The sequence below is a fragment of the Triturus cristatus genome, chromosome 6 (genome assembly GCF_964204655.1).
Source record: "Triturus cristatus chromosome 6, aTriCri1.1, whole genome shotgun sequence".
In the NCBI taxonomy this organism is placed as follows: domain Eukaryota; kingdom Metazoa; phylum Chordata; class Amphibia; order Caudata; family Salamandridae; genus Triturus; species Triturus cristatus.
The window spans coordinates 1722473047-1722490403 of NC_140589.1; the positions used below are offsets into that span (position 1 = coordinate 1722473047).

A 17357-nucleotide genomic window follows, 5' to 3' on the forward strand; every position below is an offset into this window, starting at 1 on the left:
GACTGGTCACATCACAGCTTACAACCTAAAGTTATGTGCCCTAACCTTTATGAGCAACACAACATCTTTGCTTTCAACATTCAGTACTATTATTCTTCAGCCCACAGGAAAACCATACATTGATTAATGTAACAGCATCTATCAAAGTCTATTAACAATAAATTAAGCAGTACTGACATTTCCATCATTTCAACCACCTGCAGTGCTATCTGACAGGCCCACACAATTCACATGATATAAAAGCAGTCTGAAGTAAAAGCAAAATGACAAGTTAATATGCTGGAAATAATTTACTGTATAATTACATAAAAGGCTCATTCACATAGTTGATTAAGGTAATGAATATGCTACTTACCAGTATGCATCTGTTCTTGGCATGTAGGGCTGCTGACATTCATATCTGTGCATAGATCGCCGCCTAGTGTTGGGTCCAGATGTTTGCACGTTGTTGTCCTGGAAGAGTCTTCGAAGTATCCTGGGATAGGTGACTCCTCCCCTGGACTACAGCGCGCATGGGCATCCTCTCCATCCTCAGATTGTTTTTCGCCATTGTGGCAGTGATGGAGTAGATACAGAAAAAGATGACCATGCTTACAGTAATTCTGAGAGCTGCAGCTGCTACAGGCGCCGGGGAGGGCGATATGAATGTCAGCAGCCCTACATGCCAAGAACAGATGCATACTGGTAAGTAGCATATTCAGTTCGAGGCATGTGGGCTGCTGAATTCATATCTGTGCATAGAATATATAGCAGTGCCCTCTCATTAGCGGCGGCTACCAGTGCCAGCTGCAGCGGTCTGAAAAAGAGTTTTGAGAACAGCCTGTCCTACAGCTGCCTGCTGTTTTGATTGCACATCTACACAATAGTGTTTTGTAAATGTGTGTGTAGTGGACCAGGTGGCTGCTCTACATATATCATGCAGGGGAATGTTTCCTAGAAAAGCCATGGAGGCCCCTAACTTGCGTGTTGAGTGGGCTCTCGGGGGAATCGTTAAAGTGCGTTTAGCCTTTTGATAGCAAATTTGAATACATTTAACGATCCATCTGGCTATACCTGCTTTGGAGATAGCGTTACCTTTGTGGTGTGGGGCAAAGGCAACGAAAAGTTATTTTGTCTTCCTAAAGGCTTTAGTCCTGTCGATGTAGTACATTATGGCCCTCTTTACATCTAGTGTATGGAGTGCTCTTTCTGCGACAGTGTGTGGGTTTTGGAAGAAAACAGGCAGTTCAATAGTTTGATTCATGTGGAACTGCGATATTACCTTGGGCATGAATTTTGGGTTGGTACGTAGTACGACCCTATTGGCGTGAACCTGTATAAATGGCTCTTGAACGGTTAGTGCCTGGAGTTCACTAACTCTTCTTAAAGAAGTGATTGCTACTAGGAAAGCTACTTTCCAGGTAAGGAATTGAAGCTCGCATGAGTGTAGAGGTTCAAAGGGTGGACCCATCAGGCGTGTGAGGACCAAGTTGAGGTTCCACATTGGAGCCGGTGGGTGGCTTGGAGGAATGACTCGTTTGAGTCCTTCCAAGAATGCTTTGATGGCAGGCACTCTGAATAGAGAGAGGTGCTGCCTGGTCTGCAGATAGGCTGATATGGCGGTCAAATGAACACGTATAGAGGTGTACGCCAGATTGCATCGGTATAGGTGTAAGAGATAACAAATTATGTTTTGTATGGATGCGTCTAGCGGGTTAATGTCATTATTATTGCAATAAATGACGAACCTCTTCCATTTGGCTGCATAGCAAGCTCTGGTAGTGGGTCTCCTGGCCTCCTTAATGATGTCCATGCAGTCAGGTGGCAGGTTTAGGTAGCCAAACTCTAGGACTTCAGGAGCCAGATTGCCAGGTTCAGCTGTTGCGGATCTGGGTGCTGAATGTCTCCATGGGTCTGCGTCAAGTGCGCGGGTTTGATCCGCAGCCTTTGATGCGGCACCACGGAAAGTTCGAGAAAGGTGGTGTACCACAGCTGGCGTGCCCACGTTGGAGCAACCAGGACGAGTGTCAGTGAGTGTTGTCTGAGTTTGCGTGCCACCAGCGGTATCAGTGGTGCTGGGGGAAAAGCGTACGCAAATCTGTCGGACCAGTTCATCCATATCGCATTGCCCTGCGACTGCGGATGTGGGAACCTGGCGGCAAAGCTTTGGCATTTTGCGTTTTCGTTTGTGGCGAATAGGTCTATCTCTGGATGACCCCACTGCTGGAAGTACGGCTGGAGTACTGATGGGTGTAACTCCCACTCGTGCATTTGATGGCTGTGTCTGCTGAGCAGATCCGCCATCTGGTTGTCCTTGCCGGGGAGGTGTTCTGCCATGAGGAACATGTTCCTCTGAATGGCCCACTTCCACATGCTCTGAGCCAGATGAGACAACTGTGGAGTGTGTTCCTCCCTACTTCTGTATGTAGTACATTGCGGTCATGTTGTCCGTTCGGATCAACACGACCTTGAATGCTTTCATAGCTAGGAAGATTGCCATCAGTTCCAGAAGGTTGATGTGCATCTTTTTCTGTTGTGTTGTCCATAGTCCCTGCACTGTGTAGTGGAGTACATGAGCTCCCCATCCCTGGAGAGACGCGTCCGCTGTCAGTATTATCTGTGGAACAGGCTCTTGGAACGGTCGGCCCTTGCAAAGGTTTTGTGGATTCCACCAATGCAGAGAGTTGTATGCCCGACCGCTCACCAACACTAGGTCTTTAAACTGTCCGTGAGCCTGATTCCACTGACGTGCTAAGCACTCCTGAAGCGGGCGCATATGTAATCTCGCGTGCGGGACTATGAAAATGCAGGAGGCCATCATGCCTATCAACTGCATGAACACTCGCGCAGGAAGGGAGTGTTGGTGTTTGAACTTGGAAATCAGCATTTGCATGCTGTTGATCCTCACTAAAGTTGGCTGAGCTGTGGCCGCCAGAGTGTCTATAGTCGCACCTAGGTACTGTTGTACGTGTGCGGGCTGGAGATGGGATTTTGGGTAATTTAGGGAGAATCCCAGACTGTGAAGGAGGTGAATGGTGCGGGACATGTGGCTGGCACATTGCTGGGCTGACTTCGCTTGAACGAGCCAGTCGTCCAGGTAGGGGTAGACGTGAAGGTGTTGCCTTCGTAGATGTGCAGCCACGGTAGCTAGGCACTTTGTGAAAACCCTGGGTGCTGTTGTCACGCCGAAAGGGAGGACTTTGAATTGGTAGTGCTGCCCTTGGACAGTGAACCTGAGGTATTTTTTGTGTGAGGGGTGAATGGGTATGTGGAAATACGCATCTTTGAGGTCCAGTGTGGCCAGGAAGTCTCCCTGCTTGAGAAGCGGAAGGACTTGCTGTAGAGTGAGCATGTGAAAATGCTCGGAAAGAATGTATCTGTTCAGGGGTCTCAGGTCTAATATAGGTCTGAGAGACCCGTCCTTTTTTGGTATTAAAAAGTACAGGGAGTACACCCCCTGTACCTTGCTCGTGGACGGGTACGACCTCTATTGCGCCTTTTAGAAGCATACTTTGCACCTCCTGCTGTAAGAGCGTTAAGTGCTCTGAGGACATAGGACGGTTTTTTGGAGGTATTGTGGGTGGAGTGGAGGTTAGTTCTAGACAGTTCTAACAATATCTTTGACCCACCTGTCCGTGGTGATGGAGTTCCACGTGGACAGGAACCTTTGTAGCCTTCCCCCGACAGGTGTTAGGTGGTCGGGAGGAAGGGAGAGGGCGTCACTGTTTGTTCTTGGGGGAGGACCTGGTGTTGCCGTAGCCGCGTCCTCTGCCCTTTGTACTGGAGCCACGATATCCACCCCGTGTGTTTTTATCGTAGGTGGTTTGTGTATTGCCTTTGTTGTATGTTTGCTGTGACCCCTGTCCTCTACCAGCTCCTCTATTTCCGGGGCGACGAAAGGAGCCGCTCCGAAAGGACTGAGTCTGGAGAGCCCCCATGGACTTTGCAGTGTCCGTGTCCTTTTTTTATTTTCTCAAGGGTGGTGTCAACCTCCGGGCCGAATAAATAGTCGGGGTTGACAGGCTGGTTGAGTATGTTATTTTGCACCTCTGGTTTGAATCCGGAGATTCGCAACCAGGCATGTCGTCGCAGCATGACGCTAGTGTTTATGGCCCTGGCAGCTGTGTCTGCGGCATCCAGCGCACACTTGATGGATGCGTTTGTGAGGAGCTGTCCTTCCCTGTTAAGGATCTCTGCACCTTCCTTGTATTGGTCAGGGAGATGTTGGAATAGTTGCTCTAATGTGTCGTAGTGTGCTCTATCGTAGCGAGCGAGGTGCGCTTGAGTATTGGCTATACGCCATATGTTAGCTGCCTGGGCGGCAACCCGTTTGCCAGAGGTCTCTAACACCTTGGACTCTTTGTCCGGGGGAGGAGCGTCACCTGTCGTTTGCGAGTGTGCCCTCTTGCGAGCATTTGCAACGACAATGGAGTCTAGAGGTAATTGGCCTCTGATGTAAGTAGGGTCCCCAGGTGCTGATCTGTATTTTTTGTCGATCCTGGGGTTTATCACCCTTGCCCTGGTGGGTTCCTTGAAGATGTCCTTGGCTGGTTTGAGGACCCCTTTCAACATGGGCAGAGTCTTTACATGCCTTTCTGAGGATGCGAAAGTGTCCATAAGAAAGTCGTCCTCGACGGTGTCAGAGTGAAGCTGCACCCCATGATTGGCCGCAGCCCGTTCAATTAGAGCGTTGAACGCTGCAGTGTCCTCTGTGGGAGATGTTTTTGCTCCATAGAGTTGCGGGTCCTGTGCATCTAGAGGTGCACCTGGGTCCACAGGGTCATCCCAAGCTTGATCAGGGTCCTGTTGGTCGACAGGGTCCATGTCTCTGTGGTAGGGGACTTGGTCACCCATGTAGTCCTCCAACGCATCCGTGTCGGACTGTGTGGGAGAGAAGGATTGTGGATCCTGGTAGGGTGAGTGGAAAGGTTCGTAAAGAACAGGTTCTGAAACCACAGGCAGCTTTCTTTTTAGTGGGATCCGGAAGGAGTCCAAAGCTGGCTCCGAAGTTATCCTCCGTTTGTGGATAATCATCCTGCCGGTGTCGGCGTCGATGAGATGTGATGGAGACGTCTCATCAGAGCGGTCTGCAGGTGTGACCGTGGTGTGGGTGACCCGTGTCCTGATTTGGAACAGTTTCGGGGCCGTGGATGGTGGCAGGCCAAAAGTAATGTTGGCTGGCGCCGAAGAGGCTGCTGGAGCTTTTATGGGCTCGGAGCCTGACGTGTCCTGGAGGACTGTTTTTGTTTTGTTGCTTTGCGCCGCAACGGGTCGCATCTGGAGCGCCCTCGAGTCTTTAGCGCCGACCGGTTCTGTAGAGGCGGCCGTGGATTTTTTCGGCGCCGGCGGGTCATCGAGTCGAGGGGCGGGAATGGCCGTCGACGTCTTCGATGCATGAGGCTGTGGTGTTGCCGTCGAAGCGATGTGAGACGCAGCAGGCAGTTTGACCTTTGGGGTCGGAGTAGATTGCGTCGGTGCCGGGAGCCGAGCAGGTTTGGTGGCACCGAAGGTTTTCTTTCCTATGCCGACTCCGACGTCGGCCGCTTCGAGTTCGGCACCGAAGTCTCGCTTGGTGCGCTCGGTGCCGACGCGTTTCAATGGCGTCGAAGGTGTGGAAGGCCTCGATCCGACCAGCGCCACTTTCGGTTTCAATTGAACCTGAACAGCGTTTGGTTTCGGTTTCGAAGAAGGGAAACCAGCCGGTTTGGGTATTAATGGCTGCCGCTGAATGTCCGAGGCCGGGCCCGAGGGCGGGGCCGAAGAACTGCGGGGTAGGTCTCGGGTAAGGCCCGAAGGCGATCCCTCGACCGGAGCCATAGACTGTTGCACTGGGCTCTCTTCAGTATGAACGGGTAGGCCTTGCTCGTCACCGGAGCTACTCTCTTCGGCCCCTAAGGCCTCATTGTAGTCTCCTACCTCGGCGTCGTCTTCATCTCTGCGAAAGAGTGTTTCGTCGACGTCTTCCGATCCGGAGTCATGTTCGGAAGCGGGACTGGAGGGTAGGTTCTCTAATTCTTCGACATCTTCGGTCTCGGCGTTGAAGATGTCGGCCGGGGCCGGTGCCGCGTGCTGTGCCTCGAGCCTCGCCGCTCGTCGATTCCGTAGAGTCTTCTTGGATCGGAACCGGGCACAGGCCATGCATGTAGATTCGTCGTGATCCGGCGAGAGGCATTTGTTGCACACCGGATGGACGTCGATGTGTGGATATTTCGCATTGCATACCGGACACCTCTTGAATGGTGTCCTCGATTCCATCGTCGATGTCGGGTCGATGGTCAGGTAAGATGCGAAAAGTTGGTTCTGGAAGTTAGTAAACTAACAAAAGATACTATCGATACCGATCGAGAAACAGTACCGACGCGAACTAAAGGCCTTTTGGCCTCGAAAAAATATTTTCCTAACTTGAGTCAAGATAGCACATCCGAACCCAATGGCGGAAAAAAACAATCTGAGGATGGAGACGATGCCCATGCGCACTGTAGTCCAGGGGAGGAGTCACCTATCCCAGGATACTTCGAAGACTCTTCCAGGACAACAACGTGCAAACATCCGGACCCAACACTAGGCGGCGATCTATGCACAGATATGAATTCAGCAGCCCACATGCCTCGAACATACTGTTAAGTGATTCTTTTAGATATCCACTAACAAAGATAACAAAAAATACTAACACTCCACAAAGGAAATAGATAGAGGACAAAATTCCTTGCGGAGTATAGTCTCACACCAGTTCGTCTCTCAGAAAACGAACACATTTTTCCTTTACAAGGAACATGCACTGTGACAAACAGGATCGAGATTAGAGTGTGCCCTTTCAGGTACCTTTCTTCTCTGCTGCGAGACTCAAGTTAATGAATGTGTTAGTTTTCAAACCATGCGCATAACATGTGGGTAACCCACCTTTTCAAAGTCTTCCTTTTCTTTCTCGGGATTGGTGTCGTCAAACCTCATGATCAGCTTTCCTTTGAAGTTCACCTGGTAGTGTTGGTTTAGGAGAGCAGCCTTTGCATGGCCAATATGCAGGTAACTTTACAGAAAAAAAAAGATAAGACCATTTAGGAGTGAACACATCTATAGGTCCATCAGGATAAAAAGATCATTTTATCTCCAAAAGCCATTGTTTAGTCACAGTAAGGTGCCAGCAAATAAAAATCAAAGAATTTATCATAAGCAGATTTCTATTGCACAAGCATACAAAAGCATTCTTTTAAATAAAAATACGCACACTTGTTTCTGTATAAATTTTCAATATTGAACTCAAAGAGCTTCTCCTTTAACACTGGTCACATGTGCAAATCATCTCCCATTCTGAGCACCAATTACATTCTAGTGGTTTCTCAAAAGCAGTTTTAGCCTTTTTTGTGAATGCTGTCCCATACATCCCATGTAGTTTTGGGGAATGGGGAAAAGAGGGGAATTAGAAGTGGTGACATAAATACCATTGTGAGACTCTTCAAACACGAGGCATCTTCCAAACATGCATATATTTAAGTACTTACAGCATTTCTAACAAAAGCGCTGCACAGAGTAAAAATGGTTTAGAGGACCATTGGGCATGGAAATGTAGTGCCATGGGTCACACAAAAAGTCCAAGTCTTAAGGTGGGGATGATTGCTAGGGAATCAAGTGCCGGTTCAAGATAAGGCATGGGAGGTAGAAAAGTGGAGTACGAGTACAACCGCAAGTTGCAGTCTACCTCAACTAACAAAAAGTGAATAGAACAGGAGAGGGAGGGGTGAGGTGCAGCAGAAGGTGTGAGTTTTGGGATGTTCGTGACTCATATGGTGGGGTTTATGACTTTTCTCAAATAGGAGAATGAGTAGTAGTGTAGAACAACCAAGAGGCTCTATTCAAGTCTCATACCCATTTTGTTCAGATCTCAGCTGTGTGGTAGAGTACATGGGCAGAGTCTTTTTTATATACGTTCAACAACTGGTACTGGGGGGTAGAGACAAGTGGCTAATATAAAGCAGGAATCAAAGGACATGCTGAGATTTGGCGCTGGGGGAAATTGAGTTACTGTCAGTTGGGAAGAAGGGGGAGGGTCAAAGATAGAACTAAAATCTTTCTGGTATCTTGCGAATAGCAAATAAAGTTAGCACCAAGAAGTAATCGACCTTGTAACATACATTACAGCACTTGTGAAAAATCTGGATATGCCATTGCCAACAACTGACGTAATGTAATTTAGCACATCTGACTGACCAATCTCTAACGCATTAAGAGTGCAGATTTAGGATTGAAGAGTGTCATGTGGTTGAGCTTGTAGCGATAGTAATCAGAAAAAAAGGCAGTTCAAAAGACATTAACAGTTGGGAGAGAGGGCTTACTTAGTAGTTGAAAACTTGTCAGCAGTTGTTTTTAGAACAGTAGACCGACAATAGTAAGTAGCGTGGGTTGTAACAGATACGGACGTGATGAAGAGATGGCCACAATAAAAACAGTTTTGAAGGTTAACAAAAACAACTGACAGCAGTTGTGGCGTTCAAGCAAAGGCTCCATTACAAGTTAAGACCAAATTCAGATCACACTTTGGCATTACAAAGGGTAAAGAGGGAAACACATACATAAACACCTTCAAAACAAGCAGGGACTTGAACAAGGATGGTTGGTAAGGAAGTCAAAAGAAAGAGGAAAGGACAACAATAGAACCTTGAACAGTGATCACTGCACAACCTTGTTGAGCTAAAGAAAGGGAAAACTGCACACATCAGACAGGTGTTCTTCCAAAGGGTCTACATTTTGCTCTGCACACCATGGCATGAAATGGTTCCACAGCCCTGAATAGAGTGGTTTTGTGAAGGGGTGATGAGCTGACATTATTTCAACCACTACCCCCCGCTGCAGGTGAAATAAGCTTGATCTCCAGGCTTGGAGGCTCTGGAGACTGGGATGCAGAACCTGATCGTCCCATTGGGAGAGGAGATGCACGCTGAGAGGTCAGAGTGGCAGACACAGGATTGCAGGAGGTCTGTGGACCAAAGCCTTCTAACCCAGTCCAGGACAATCAAAACGAATTGGGCCAGCCCTGGCAAGGCTTCCTTAATAACCAAAAAATTAGCTATGTTAAGGGACGGAGAGGGGAGATGGGAATTTGCATTGATGCAGGAAATTGCACATCAACTGAAAAGCATCCTCACACACTCCCTGCAACAGGAACTGGATGGTTTACAACTGAGGGAAGTGTGCATTCCTAGGAGTTGTGAAGAGGTCTACCTGAGGAGTGCCCCATAACATGAAGATGTCTTGAAGCACCTTTGGGTGGAAATGCCAATTGTGGACGGCAAGTTGACATTGAATCAGGCAGTCTGCTTGGGTGTAGAGTCTGCCAGATGGTAGACGACAAGCAAGAACCCATTAGCCCTAGCCCAATGTCTTAGCACTTCTAATTTGAGAAGGTAAGAACCCCTTCCACCCTCACTTCCTTAATTGTTGATGTACTACAACACTGTCATTTCGTCAGTCAAGATCTGGACAGATCAGGAGGTCTTCCAGGGCCATGCAAATTTCCCGCAGCTCGAGCAGGGTGATGTGCTGAACCTGCTCTCCTGGAAACCAGAGGTCCCCGATCTTCAGTTCCTCCAGATGCATAACACCACAAAGTAGATAGGTCCACCACTGCCACTGATGGTGCAGGGCAAAAGGAGAACCTTTGCCTCCGGTTCTTTCCTACCAGACTTCAGAATAGTCAGCGAGTATTAGTGAGCAACAGCAGAAAACTCAGACAGAGAGAAGGGTTTATTAGAAACATCAGGATAGTGAAGACCCACTGATCTGAGGTTATTTCTGCTCAACGTGGTAGAATCATCCCTGCAGTCTTCCCAGACATGTCGTGGGCGTGCGAGTTACTGTTGGAGGCAATGCCCTTTCCTCTTCTCTTCAAGCTGTTACTTCCCCTCGAATAGCATACCAGAGGGGTTTGCGGGGTCTGTTGTCTTTGAAAAGAGAAAGTAGCTTTGGGAGAGGTGGCCTTGGCACTTCCGCAGTACTTACACCTGTGAAAGGACCCACAGTTTGAAGTTGTTTAAAAGCGCCGAAATGGCGTTCACGGTATCAGAACCTTCTTATTTTTTCCAGCATCTGGTCAGCCTGTGGACTGAAAAGGTGCTCCCCATCAAAAGGCAGTGCGAGTAGATGTTGCTCTATGTAAGGGTACAAGACCGAAACACACAGCTAGGCGTGACAGCAGATCAGGAAACTTGAATTAATGCCTCGCTATGTGGCGTCCGCAGCATCGAGGGCGCACCCAATGGTGGTGTTTAATATTATTTTGCCCTCTGTAACAAGGAATTGGCCTCTTTTCCAGTACTGCTCTGGGAGATGCTGGAGAAGCTCCTCCATTTCGGACCATTGCGCCCGGCCATACCTTGAGAGCAAGCCAACAGAGTTAGCCATGTGACAGTGAGCCAATTGAGCAGAAATCCGCTTAGCAGCCACATCTATCTTTTTGCTCTCTTTGTCAGGTCGTGGTGTCCCTCTTGTGCCTTGAGCATTGGTGCACTTGAGGGCAGTGCTCGGCCTCCTCAAGGAAGATGAAGGAGAGTGAGATGGTGTATGCACTACCAGTAAATCTGGTGAAAGATTACCCCTAATGTTTGCAGGGTCCGAGGGTGATGCTTTGTATTTCTGGTCCACCTTCGGGGTGATCATCCTGGCTTTAACCAACTCCTTGAAGACCTCAAAAGCATCCTCTTTAGCATCCCCTTTAACACTGGGAGAAATTAAGTGGAGTGCTGGGTAGAGGATAGCCTCACCCTCCACAAGAAAATCTTCCTCCTCCTGTGTTTTGTGCTTCTCCACCTTGAGGTAAGTGGCTGCTCTTCTGGTGGGGATGGCTTTGCTGGAAACAGATCGGGATCAGGGTATCCAGGGAGGTCTATATCAATCATCCTGTAGGTCGACTGGTGTGTCGTAAAGGTCTTGGAGTATCTCTCCCCTGCCACCCACAAGCCCAGAATGTGGGGAGTTGCTGTGGTGAGTCTCACAAAGGAGCGGTAGGTAGCAGTGGTGGTGGAGACAGGGAGGAGGTGGAGGGGAAGGCACGGGGAACAAAAGGGTAGGCAGTAATGACAAAGGACTGGTGCATCGGTCCTTTCACCTCTCAACTTTGGCTGGTGGTTCAGGTGCTAAATTGAGGGCTACCTCAAAAGCCAACTTCCTTTTATGCGGCAGTTTGTCTTGAGGCTTTGGAAGCGGCAGTCAAGTTCCTGCCAGTTTGTGTATGGATCATGATACACTTCTGCCTGTCATCAATCTTCTCTTGGAGCAATTGCAGGTTCAGCCAGCCTTGGTCATCGGAGGCCGTGGATGATGGAGCTGTGGATGCCGGGCACTGAAGAAGGTTTTTGCGCCCCCGACACAGATCGATTTACACATGGAGACGTTTTTGGTGGCGCTAGCACCAAGGTGGATTTTGGTGCAGAAGAATGCTTTGGACCGGAAGATGGCCTGGAGGGCGTTTTAGACACGTATGCGTAAGGCGGTGTCTGTGCCAAGAGAAGAGGCTTCCAGATATGGTTCAGTGCCGGAAGGTGGCTAGTTGCCGGATCCAGAGAGTGCTTTAGGTGCCAACCATGACTCTCAGGCATGCCGTACTTGAAGCCTGGTGCTGGACTTCACGGCTCGATGCTTGACCCTCTTGAGGGCAGAGCTCGGCCTCCACAAGGGAGATGAGTGAGGTGGTGTAATCAAAGCTGATGTCTTCTCTATCTGGAACTGCACAGACTGAAGGGCATCAGCTTCAGATTCCGAGCAGGAACTTGCCTTGGGAGTGAAGTTCAGTGGTTCTATCTCAACATCCCAGTTGCCGAGTAGATCGGCGGTGTCGTCTCTTTGCGTTTTATTTGACTGGAATGCAAGGCAGGCGGAGCAGCAAGCCACATTGTGATCCAGAAAGAGACAAGATTACACACCTGGTGATGGTCCACCTAGGGGTATTTGGGTCTATACTGATGGCAGTATTGAAACAGAGTCCTTTCCATCATGGATGTGACATTTTCTGCGCTGAACACGATGGAGTAGGCCCGAACGAGATATCCGAGAGTTGTCAGTCATCAAAACAAATGGGTAGCATGCAGACAGACAGCAAATGTTGTGGCGAATGTAGAGGAAACGAGGAGGCCCGAAATCTATGACAAAGAGTGATCAACCCAGAGCTCAGTAGAACATACCCAAACCACACAGCAGGATAAAACAAAATTAACATAAGAACCGAAGTCCATGCACATTACCAGCAATAGGTGAAGTCACTATACCTCATGACTCAGACTTCTTAAAAGGGAAAAACAAGTTGCACAAATTCAAGCCCAACACTAGATGGTAGGAGTATGCACAGCATGTGTATCTACAACAACACATACCACAATCAGAATTTTCCCCACTCTGTATTCCTCCTCCTTTAACCAGAATTCGGAATCAAACTTTTCCCTTTTTAGAGAACACATCTTTTTTTCGGAGGGCTTTAATGGTGATGGCTTTACCTGTAGCTACCCAATGTGAAGGTATCCCAAACAACTGTGTGGACACATAACTCTACTCTGATTGATACTAAAATAGTTATTTATATGGTCTCTCATCTCCATTTCATGGAGCGTGTCCTTAAGGATAACTTTATCAAATTTCCAGGATCTTCCCCACCTGTATGTTTTGCCCCATATAAAATCCCAAACTACGGCCGCATGGTCTGACAATATGATCAGACCTATCTCCATTTTAAACATCTGGGCTAGTAATGTATTTGATCCCCATATTTAATGGATTTGAGAGAAGGCAACCGAGAAAAAGGTGGATTTGTTGTCCGCAGGGTGACCTTCACAGATCAAGAAGCTCTTCATCAACAAATTTGTCCTGTAAGGATCTTGACATCCCATCGCCAATCTATCTGTCCAGCGGGTGGTTGTCTTGTATTAAGTCCATGTCTTGGACAGAGTCATGGGCTATGTTGAAGTCTCCAGCCCACAGAATTTCACCCTTCATCTTCTCTTGAATGATGTCCAGGATCCTTAATACGTGCGCTTTTTGGCCCGTCTTGGGGACATACAACTACCAGTGAGATTTTTCTTCCTTTAAGACTGCTTATCAGTGATCATACATCTCCCCCTATTGACTTCCATAATCTCCAGTGGTAGACGTTTATGTAAGGAAGCATCACCACCCTTGGTTTTTAGGTCTCGCCTAGGCAGTACTTGCGCTGTCTCTTCAAGCCATGCTCTATTCATGATATGCAAAGCAAACACAAGGAAATGATGGACGGAGCGCTGAAACTTTTCAGACACTCACCCCTAGTCACAGATCTGGGTTGAATCAATCATCAATCTTTAGCTCACTTCGCCACCTCAGTTCAAACCCAACTATATGGCAGTTAGGGCTGGTCTGTTCCCATGAGGCACAGGGTCAAGCCTGAATTGCACTAAACCCTGTTGGCCATGGCCACACCCCATCAAGCAAACACTTAATCAAATAGTTTGCCCAACAATATTTATCAAACTTTCCTGCCAATATAAACACCTTTTTTATGCCCATAGGGTAAGGTAACCACCTACGCCTGCACATATTTTACTTTCTAGGGCAGACGGGGTTGCAGATTAAAACTTTAAATATATAATTCATGGAGAATAATCCAACCAGCGTTGCACTTTTTTCTTTTTTTTTTTGTTAAGGCCAGCACAATCTTGAGCATATATATATTCACTGAAAAAACCATAGGTTTCACACATGTTATAGTTAGCTGTACATTTCACTCGTAAAAAACCAATGAAATTCCCCCGTTATAGTTAGTGCAGGCAACTATAACTCACGCGACCGCAATCCTCTGCTGATGCTAATACTGTATTTAGACACTTATTTGCCCATGTCTTCTTCCATTAAATTTTAGCTATACATATATTACAAATATTTTTTTTTCATAAAGACACATATGTCATCAGCAGAAGATTGCGGTCGCGTGAGTTATAGTTGCCTGCACTAACTATAACAGGGGAATTTCATTGGTTTTTTACAAGTGAAATGTACAGCTAACTATAACGTGTGAAAACTATGGTTTTTTCAGTGAATTTGCAAGGTTTTTTAAATGCCAATTCCTAACTATAACGTGTGTGAAACCTATGGTTTTTTCAGTGAATTTGTACGTTTTTTTAAATGCTAAGTTACTTTACGCCATTCGTGGCGTGCGCGCCCAGTTAACGCAGTTCGTTCCGTGCGCGCACGGTGCGCTTCGCGCACCGCGCGCCCACTTTACGCAGTTAGTGCCGTGCACGCACGGTGGTCACGCGGTGCGCTGCGCGCACCGCGTGCCCACGTTATGCGGGATGGGCCATGTACGCACGATGCGCTTCGGGCACCGTGCGCACATGGGGGACATATTATGCGCATCGTTGTGAAATGTATTCTTTATTATTTTCATATGTTAGATATGCCATGCGCAAATGGTGCCCGTCGGGCACCATTTGCACACGGGGTGGGGAGAGTGTGGATCATTTTTTTTTTTTTTTTTTTTAATTTTTACCGTACGCGTACGGTAAGCGTAATCGGCGATTTTTCGAAGAAAAAAAAAAATTTTTTGGGGGCCTTGGGGGTTGTTTGGGGACCCGTATAGCACTGCTGGGTAGTTATGATCTCAATATACTGCCCCTTTAGACATTTTTTGGCTTAATTTATGCTGCCCCACTCAGAGTGCGAGAGAGAAAATGGCGGCCGCCGCTTCCTGGTTTCGGCCGATTCGAATGTTTACTAAGATCTAAGAGCCAATCAGAATCGCGCTCGCGCACGTCACTGTACGCGTACGGTAAGCGCACGGTAAGCGCACGGTAAGCGCACCGTAAGCTGGCTCAGATATATATATTGATTTAAAGGCTATTTTCTCAGAATCTACTGAACAGATTTACACCAAACCTACAAAAGGCACTTCCTTGACCTGAGGACTACCTCTCTGCCAAATTTCATTTAATTCTGTTCAGCCGTTCGGGCTGTAGCTCTGTCTAAAGGTCCTATGGAAAAATGCATGGGAAAAACGCGTTTTGGGACCCCCCTTTTATCTCAGCCCCCGCTTGACGAATCCCCCCCGAGACTTTCAGGGTAGGAGCGGAGCTCAACGCCCCACCTATTTTGAAACTTTCGCGAGGATTCGTCGACCGGCGCCAAAGTTATTCAAAATAGAATGTTGCGGATTTCCTATGGTAAGAGGGTCCTAACTATAACTACCTACTGGCGACCGCCAGTAGGTAATATATATATATATATATATATATATATATATATATTGAATATGCTACTTACCAGTATGCATCTGTTCTTGGCATGTAGGGCTGCTGACATTCAGATCTGTGCATAGATCGCCGCCTAGTGTTGGGTCCGGATGTTTGCACGTTGTTGTCCTGGAAGAGTCTTCGAAGTATCCTGGGATAGGTGACTCCTCCCCTGGACTACAGTGCGCATGGGCATCCTCTCCATCCTCAGATTGTTTTTCGCCATTGTGGCAGTGATGGAGTAGATACAGAAAGTGATGACCATGCTTACAGTAATTCTGAGAGCTGCAGCTGCTACAGGCGCCGGGGAGGAGGGAGGGCGATATGAATGTCAGCAGCCCTACATGCCAAGAACAGATGCATACTGGTAAGTAGCATATTCAGTTCGAGGCATGTGGGCTGCTGAATTCATATCTGTGCATAGAATACATAGCAGTACCTCCTATTAGCGGCGGCTACCAGTGCCAACTGCAGCGGTCTTAAAAAGAGTTTTGAGAACAGCCTGTCCTACGCCTGCCTGCTGTTTTGATTGCACATCTACACAATAGTGTTTGGTAAATTTGTGTGTAGTGGACCAGGTGGCTGCTCTACATATATCATGCAAAGGGATGTTTCCCAGGAAAGCCATGGAGGCCCCTAACTTACGTGTTGAATGGGCTCGTGGGGGAATCGTTAATGTGCGTTTAGACTTTTGATAGCAGATTTGAATACATTTAACGATCCATCTGGCTATACCTGCTTTGGAGATAGCGTTACCTTTGTGGTGTGGGGCAAAGGCAACGAAAAGTTGTTTAGTCTTCCTAAAGATCTTAGTCCTGTCGATATAGTACATGAGGGCTCTCTTCACATCTAGTGTATGGAGTGCTCTTTCTGCGACAGTTTGTGGGTTTTGAAAGAAAACAGGCAGTTCAATAGTTTGATTCATGTGGAACTGCGATATCACCTTGGGCATGAATTTGGGGTTGGTACGTAGTACGACCCTGTTGGCGTGAACCTATATAAATGGCTCTTGAACGGTTAGTGCCTGGAGTTCACTAACTCTTCTTAAAGAAGTGATTGCTACTAGGAAAGCTACTTTCCAGGTAAGGAATTGAATCTCGCATGAGTGTAGAGGTTCAAAGGGTGGACCCATCAGGCGTGTGAGGACCAAGTTGAGGTTCCACATTGGTGCCGGTGGGTGGCTTGGAGGAATTACTCGTTTGAGTCCTTCCAAGAATGCTTTGATGGCAGGCACTCTGAATAAAGAGAGGTGCTGCCTGTTCTGGAGATAGGCTGATATTGCGGTCAAATGGACACGTATAGAGGTGTACGCCAGATTGCATCGGTATAGGTGTAAGAGGTAACAAATTATGTTTTGGATGGATGCGTCCAGCGGGTTAATGTCATTATTATTGCAATAAATGACGAACCTTTTCCATTTGGCTGCATAGCAAGCTCTGGTAGTGGGTCTTCTAGCTTCCTTAATGATGTCCATACAGTCAGGTGGCAAGTTTAGGTAGCCAAACTCTAGGACTTCAGGAGCCAGATTGCCAGGTTCAGCTGTTGCGGATCTGGGTGCTGAATCTCTCCATGGTTCTGCGTCAAATGCGCGGGTTTGATCCGCAGCCTTTGATGCGGCACCACGGAAAGTTCGAGAAAAGTGGTGTACCATGGCTGGCGTGCCCACGTTGGAGCAACCAGGACGAGTGTCAGTGAGTGTTGTCTGAGTTTGCGAGCTACCAGCGGTATCAGCGGCGCTGGAGGAAAAGCGTACGCAAATCTGCCGGACCAGTTCATCCATATCGCATTGCCCTGCGACTGTGGATGTGGGAACCTGGCGGCAAAGCTTTGGCATTTTGCGTTTTCGCTTGTGGCGAATAGGTCTATCTCTGGATGACCCCATTGCTGGAAGTACGGTTGGAGTACTGATGGGTGTAACTCCCACTCGTGCATCTGGTGGCTGTGTCTGCTGAGCAGATCCGCCATCTGGTTGTCCTTGCCGGGGAGGTGTTCTGCCATGAGGAACATGTTCCTCTGAATGGCCCACTTCCACATGCTTTGAGCCAGATGAGACAACTGTGGAGTGTGTGTTCCTCCCTGCTTCTGTATGTAGTACATGGCGGTCATGTTGTCCGTCCGGATCAACACGACTTTGTT

At 47.9% G+C, this 17357-nt stretch overlaps 1 protein-coding gene across 2 annotated transcripts in view; it reads right to left on the reverse strand.

Annotated features, from left to right (window-relative positions):
• EPRS1 (glutamyl-prolyl-tRNA synthetase 1) overlaps positions 1-17357 on the reverse strand; it is a 483086-nt gene that overhangs the window by 417268 nt on the left and 48461 nt on the right. For both annotated transcript variants that reach the window (XM_085612943.1, XM_085612942.1), the window contains exon 7: positions 6880-7006. In XM_085612943.1, coding sequence (XP_085469069.1) covers positions 6880-7006 — 127 coding nt within the window. The remainder of the gene's footprint in view (positions 1-6879; positions 7007-17357) is intronic.